Source organism: Mustela erminea, chromosome 8 (genome assembly GCF_009829155.1).
Source record: "Mustela erminea isolate mMusErm1 chromosome 8, mMusErm1.Pri, whole genome shotgun sequence".
Lineage (NCBI taxonomy): Eukaryota > Metazoa > Chordata > Mammalia > Carnivora > Mustelidae > Mustela > Mustela erminea.
Window position 1 is genome coordinate 12,803,644 of NC_045621.1, and position 7,341 is coordinate 12,810,984.

General features: G+C 40.8%; 1 protein-coding gene across 7 annotated transcripts in view; it reads left to right on the plus strand.

Moving 5' to 3' along the window:
• CFLAR (CASP8 and FADD like apoptosis regulator) overlaps window positions 1–1,236 on the plus strand; it is a 43,505-nt gene extending 42,269 nt beyond the window's left edge. For all 7 annotated transcript variants that reach the window (XM_032354402.1, XM_032354407.1, XM_032354404.1 and 4 more), the window contains one exon: window positions 544–1,236. In XM_032354402.1, the coding sequence (XP_032210293.1) occupies window positions 544–682 (139 nt within the window). In that variant the 3' untranslated portion in view covers window positions 683–1,236. The remainder of the gene's footprint in view (window positions 1–543) is intronic.
• Window positions 1,237–7,341: the final 6,105 nt, after the last annotated feature.

Genomic DNA, 7,341 nt, shown 5'->3' on the forward strand with positions numbered 1-7,341 from the left:
CTCTAAGGGAAACCTTGGTGATCTGGTTTTCATTTAAGAGGATTATTTCCATGTAAGACTGGCAGTCCATTTTCAGTTGTCCCATTACAATTTAGAATGAAATTTCAGAGCCATGTGCGAAATGCATTCTCTGGTAGCTCTGGGGACCCCAGGAATACATTGCGTGGCCTGTGACACCTGCCTCCCTCCCTGCTCGGTCGCAGCAGCAAGGAAGGGACTGTAGTAGAAATGACTCAACCTTCCATATGCCAGCAGTGTTCTTGGCATCCAGCCCGCATCTGCGTAAGGGATCCAGGTGTGTTATTATCTGGCTGGCGTGTCTCTAGGATAAGATTCAGTTGTCCCTTGAGTGAGGGGACTGTGGTCATTGGCCCGGACTGCTGCCAGCTGGCTTGGATCACTCACTAAGCAGCTCGTAGAGCATTTAAAAAGGAAGAGTTTCAATGCATTGTCACCTCTGTTGGCGTCTTTCAAACTAATGGCGATCTGTCTCCTCTTTGACATTTGCATGGCATTAATTTTTGCCTTTCTTGTTCCCTCCAGAAGACGCCCGCTCCTTGAACTCCACATTGAACTCAACGGCAGCGTGTATGATTGGAACAGCAGAGCGTCTACTAAGGAGAGGTACTCTGTCTGGTTGCAACACACGCTGAGAAAGAAACTCATCCTCTCTTGGGAATGAACAGCCAAAAGCCTTTTCTACTCCCGCCGTCTCCACCACTCGGCCAGAAGTAGTTTTCAAGCGAGGGTATGTGTTGTGCGGGAACATGAGGTCCTGTATGTGCTGAAATGAGCCTCTGTGAGGACTATGATCAGGGAGGTGTGTTTGAACTAAAGCCTCTGGGTGGAAGGCTTTGGTCTCTTGCTGAAAGTGTCTGAAGCCCGTGTTAGGAAGGAAATGGCTGTGAAACTTGAAAAACCGAGTGCCGGTTGAGTTGGGTGCTGCCTTCCTTCGTGCCAGAGTCGTGGAGACAGGTTTGTAGTCACACATCTACCACTGTGCTACTACTACTATAAATTCAGTGAAGGACACGAACATTCAGTGCATAGCCGCATCTTTGTAATCGGACATTGTCTGTCTGTCTAAGACTCCAGTTCTAGTTCACAGCTAACCACATACATTTTTCTTTGTCACATTTGGTGGGATGACCTGAAAGGCAATCATTATTTAAAATTGCATTTAAAGGGGCGCCTCGGTGGCTCGGTGGGTTAAACCACTGCCTTTGGCTCAGGTTGTGATCTTGGCATCCTGGGATCGAGCCCCGCGTCGGGCTCTCTGCCCAGCGGGGAGCCTGCTTCCCTCTCTCTCTCTGCCTGCTTGTGATCTTTGTCGAATAAATAAATAAAATCTTTAAAAAAAAATAAAATTGTATTTAAAGTTTAAAAAAATATTTATTTTTATATACATATATGTATTTTAAAGATTTTATTTATTTATTTGACAGAGATCACAAGTAGGCAGAGAGGCAGAGAGAGAGAGGAGGAAGCAGGCCCCCCGCTGAGCCAAGAGCCCGATGTGGGGCTCCATCCCAGGACCCTGAGATCATGACCTGAGCCGAAGGCAGAGGTTTTAACCCACTGAGTCACCCAGGTGCCCCTTATTTTTGTATTTTTGACTTGGTGTTAAATTGGGTGTATCTGTATGTGTTAATGTAATAAAATACTTCAAATCTTACAATAGCCCCTAACTGAAAATTCACCAAGTACTCAGTAATAAGGGTATGGTAATGATGATATATTCACTGAGTGGTATTTTACGTAACCCTTAAAATTATATTTCTAAATAATAAAAGCTTGCATTGAGCTGTTATTAGCTCATTATATAAATTGCATGGATTATCTCATTTAATCCTCTCCCTGCAAAAGAGCTCTGTGAAAACAATATCCAATGGAAAAAAGACAGTCTCCTCAACAAATGATGCCGGGAAAACTAGCCAGCTACATGCAAAAGAATGAAACTGGACCACGTTCTTACACTGTACACAAACACAAACTCAGAATGGATTAAGGACCCAAGTGTGGGACCAGAAACCATAGAAATCCTAAAGGGGGCACAGACCTAATTTCTCTGACATCAGCTGTAGCAACATTTTTCTAGATGTGTCTCCTGAGTCGAGGGAAACAAAAGCAAAAATAAACTACTGGAAATAAACTACTGGAACTACATTAAACTAAATCGATCCTGGGATCGAGCCCTGCTTCAGGATCTCTGCTCAGCAGGGAGCCTGCTTCCCCCTCTCTCTCTGCCTGCCTCTCTGCCTACTTGTGATCTCTGTCTGTCAAATAAATAAATAAAATATTTTTTAAAAAATGGTCAGAATACACAAAGAGACATTTCTCCAAAGAAGACATAATGGTCAACAGATACATGAAAAGATGCTCAACATGACTCATCACCACGAAAATACAAATCAAAACCACAATGAGATGTCATCACATATGGATCAGAATGGCTGAAATCAAAACGAGAAGAAATGCAGCCACTCTTGAAGACAATGTGGAGATTCCTCAAAAAGTTAAAAATAAAGATATCTTATGACCCAGAAATGGCACTACTGGGTATTTTCCCAAAGGATACAAACATAGTGATTCATAGGGGCTCATGCACTCCAGGGTTGATAGCGGCAATGTCCACAATAGCCAAAATACAGAAAGAGCCCGGATGTCCATTGACAGATGAATGGATAAAGAAGATGTGATACATATCTCACATCTCTCTGATACACACATACACACACAATGGAATATGATTCAGCCATCAAAAACAATGAAATCTTGCCATTTACAAAGACATGGAGGGAACTAGAGGGTATCGTGCTAAGTGAAATAAGTCAGAGAAAGACAAATACACGATTTCACTCACATGGAACTGAAGACGCAAAACAGATGAACATAGGGGATGGGGAGGGATAATAAGATGGAAACAGAGGAAGACAAACCACAAGAGACACTGAATTCTAGGAAACAAACTGAGGGTTGCTGGAGGGGAGGAAAGTGGGGGATGGGGTAACTGGGTGGTGGGTATTAAGGAGGTCACGTGACGAAGTGAGGACTGTTACATGCAACTAATCAATCACTAAATTCTACCACTGAAACTAATAAAACACTATATGTCAGAGAAAGACAAATATTGTATGATTTCCCTCATATGTGGAATTTAAGAAACAAAACAAAAGAACAAAGTAAAAAAGAGGCAGGGGTACCTGGGTGGCTTAGTGGGTTGAGCCTGCCTTTGGTTCATGATTCCAGGGTTCTGCTCGGGGGAGCCTGCTTCCTCCTCTCTCTCTCTGCCTGCCTCTCTGCCTACTTGTCATCTCTGTCAAATAAATAGATAAAATCTTTCAAAAAAATTTAAAAAAAAAAAGAAAAAAGAAAAAAAGAGGCAAACAGACTGTTAAATACGGAAAACAAACTGATGGCTACCAGAGGGGAGGTATGGGGGGGGTGGGGGAAATAGGCGAAGGGAATTAAGAGTACACTTACCATGATGAGCACTGATTAATATACAGAATTGTTGAATCACTATATTGTATACCTGAAGGTAATAGAATACTGTATATTAACTATATTAGAATTAAAATTTTAAAAAGGCAGTTGTTTATTGTCCTTCACCTTTTCATCCCTTCCTCTGTCTTGCTGATGAGAATGTGGATGTGATGACTGGAGCCTTAGCTTCCATCTTGAACTGTGAGGATAAAGGCTACGCTGTAGGGATAGCTAAATGGTGAGCAGGAAGGAGCCTCCTTGGAGGAGGACCAAGTCTGGATTTTTATGTGAGAGCAAAAAAGTGTAGGATTTATATTTCTTTCAACCTAACATAGTCCATCTCTGCATTATTATATGATTAAAATGTTTACAATGTTTATACATGTTATGAGTGCAAACAAATTGTCTAGATGATTTAAATTTTCCAATTATTGTTTAAAAATATATGCACACTTAAAATCTGAGCTACCTGTGTGTTTAACATGCATCTTGGTTGCTTCCAAGGTTTGGCATTGTGAAAAAGGGTGTGATAAACATTTGTGTGTTCATTTTTGTGTGGATATAAGTGGCTAGCTCATTTGGGTAACTATCTAGGAGAACAACTGTTGGATGGTATGGTAGGCTTATCTTTAATTCTGGAAGTAACACAAGACTATATTCCCAAGTGGCTATATCATTTTGCAGAGTTTCTATCAAATCTTTTGCCCATTTTTAAACTGTGTTATTTGTTTTCTTACTGGTGAGTTTTTTTTTTTTTCCCTTAAGATTTATTTATTTGAAAGAGGCAGACAGAGAGAGAGAGCAGGGGGAGGGGCAGCGGGAGAGGGAGAGAATCTTTAAGCAGGCTCCCTGCTGAGCATAGAGACGAACTTGCTTGGTCTCATGACTCTGAGATCATGACCTGAACCAAAACCAAGAGTTGGATGCTTAACTAACTGAGCCACCAAAGCAGCCCTCTTCTTGGTGAATTTTAGGTGTTCTTTATGTAGAATGCCTAGGTGTCTCAGTTGGTTAAGCCACTGCTTTTGGCTCCGATTCTGATTCCAGGGATCGAGTCCCACATCAGGCTCCCTGCTCAGCCAGGAGTCTGCTTCTCCCCGTCCTCTACTGTATTTCTGCGTGTGCGTATGTGCTCTCTCTCTCTCTCTGTCAAATAAATGAATAAAATATTTTTTTTAAAAAAAGAATGTATATTTTAGATATAAGTCTTTCATCAGATATGTTCTACAAATATTTTCTCCCAGTCGATGGTAGAAGTTTATAATTTTAATGATACTCAAATTACAGTTTGTTTGTTCGTTTGTTTTTCTTGGATTGTGCTTTTAGTGTGTATCTCAAAAATACCTGTATTTTTAACATACATACATATGAGCTACCTGTATGTTTAACATACAAACCCAGGGTCACAGAAACTTTCTCCTATGTTATTTCTTTTTAAGATTTTATTTATTTGAGAGGTAGGTAGAGCATGTGCATGTGCTTGCCCACAAGCCGGTGGGGGGTGTCGGTGCAGATTACAAGCAGATCCCTTGTTGGGCATGAAGCCCAAGGAGGGGCCAGGTCCCAGGATGCTGACATCATGACCTGAGCCAACGTCAGACCACTAACCACTGAACCACCCAGACACCCCTTTCCTACGTTATTAACCAGAAGTTCTAGAGTTTTGCGTTTTGCATTTAAGCCTTATCATTTTGAGTTGCTTTTTGTGAAATGTGTAAAGTCTTTATCTATATTCATTCTTTTGTTTTGATCCTTATATTTAGAGCTTTATATTGAATATACCAATATATCTGATGCGGGTAACATGTCAGGAGTTTTAAATCAATACAATTCATATTACTTGTTTCTTTGTATACAAAGCACAACTTGTGACTTAAAAAATGAAATAAAAATTACATATTGTAAAAGGGTCCAGTTTGTTTAATATATAAACACCCTTAATGTATTTATTTTAAACATAAATGTCATAATATTTAACACTGTTCTTTCTTTTCATTCAAGTAGTCATGTCTATATCTATGCTTTCTATCATATTTAAGTTAAAATTTTTCCCTCTTTAAATGATGATACGAGTAACATCTTTCCTTCATTATTTGGTAAGGACTTCTTGCCCCAAAGCTAGGATTTCCTTCCCTTTCTTCATGCTTCTTCTAGCATAGCTCCTGAGCGTTATTCTAACTGTCTTGCATCTTTAATCTCTCTCTCTCTCTGGTTTTTGACCCTGCAGCCCAAAAACAGGCTCTGACTCCCCATCAAATACAGTCCCTCTCTTTCGAGTCACTGTCTTACATCTGACTACTCTATACTCTATACTGCTTTCTCCTTTCATCTACTTACTCCCTACTTCCTTGCTCTCTGGGTTCACCTTAATCATTCTGCCACATCTACAAAATCCAAGGGGTACTTGAACCAAAGTTACCAAACTAGTAGTCCATAGATTCTATGGGGTCATTGTCCCTTTCCTACTTCTCCAGGCTGTCCCACCCTAGAATTTGATCCTCCAGATCTGTAGATGTGGATATGCACAGTGATCATGCTTTTCTTTATATATTCTCTTTTGACAACCTGGTAGCTTCAACTACTACTCCTGTGCTGCTAGCTCGTAGGATATTTCTAGTCTAGACTCTTCAGTTTCAAATCTCACCCTGCAACTCCCTGGGAAATGTTTCCACTTCATTTCCTTTTGGCACCTCAAACTCAGTATACTCCAAATATAAACAAAAGCTTCATTCCCAATCTGCTTTTCTGCCCGTGTCTCCGCTTTAAGTCAACAGCCCCTCCAGAATATCATTTTGCCCTGACCCACCCTCTCCTATGTTTCTTTAGGTAGTTTCCAAATCGGTTGGTTCTGTCCCCAGAATGTCCTTTCCATCTATCTGCATCATTACAGTTCCCCCAGCTTTCATCATCTCTCCATTGAACTGCGGTACTAGCTTTCTCACTAATCTTGCCTCCAGCCTCTTAATTCTATGATTCCTTCATACCTGGCATCCTGAAGAATCTCCCTAACAGCTTTGTCACCTCCCTCCTTTGAAACCTTCAAGATTCTCCAGTGCATACACAGTAAGAGTGTGGCTGGGGGATGGGGAGAGAGAGATGGAGTAGGGAGTAGGGGCTGGTGATGTAAGTCCTGCACTCCAAAGGCCCAGAGAACCAGGAGCTTTAATGTCCTAAGGTAGAAGAAGACGACCAGCCCAGTTCAAAAAGAGAATTTGCCCTTCTTCCTGTTTTATTCTTCCTGACTGTTAATGGGTTAGATGTTGCCATTGGCAAGGGCAGATTTTCTTTACTCAGTCTACTGATTTAAATGCTAATCCCTTCCAGAAACATCCTTACAGACATAGCCGGAAATAACTTACTGGCTCTCTGGATATCCCTTAGCGGTCAAGTTGACACACCCAGTTAACAATCAGAAGGTTGCTTGTGGCATCTCATCACGTATTCCAGACATATTCCAGATCTCCGTTTCTTTTTTTCACTGAGATATAATTCATCTTTTATAAAACGATCCTTTTAAAGTGTACAAGTCACTGAATATATATTCACAGCTGTGCACATCACCACAATCTAATTTCAGAACATTCCATCTACCTAAAAAGAACCTCTGTACCGGTTAGCATTGTTCCCTGTTGTCTCTTCTCCCCAGCCCCCGAGCAAGCGCAAATCCACCTTCTATCTCTACACCTTTATCTATTCCGGATATATTATTCCATGTCCTACAATACGTTTCCTTTTGTATCTGATTTATTCCACTAAGCATAATGCTTTCAAGTTTCATCCATGTTGAAGAATACATAAGTACTTCATTTTATTTTATGCCTGGATAAGATTCCCTTGTATAGGATATGGTGCGTT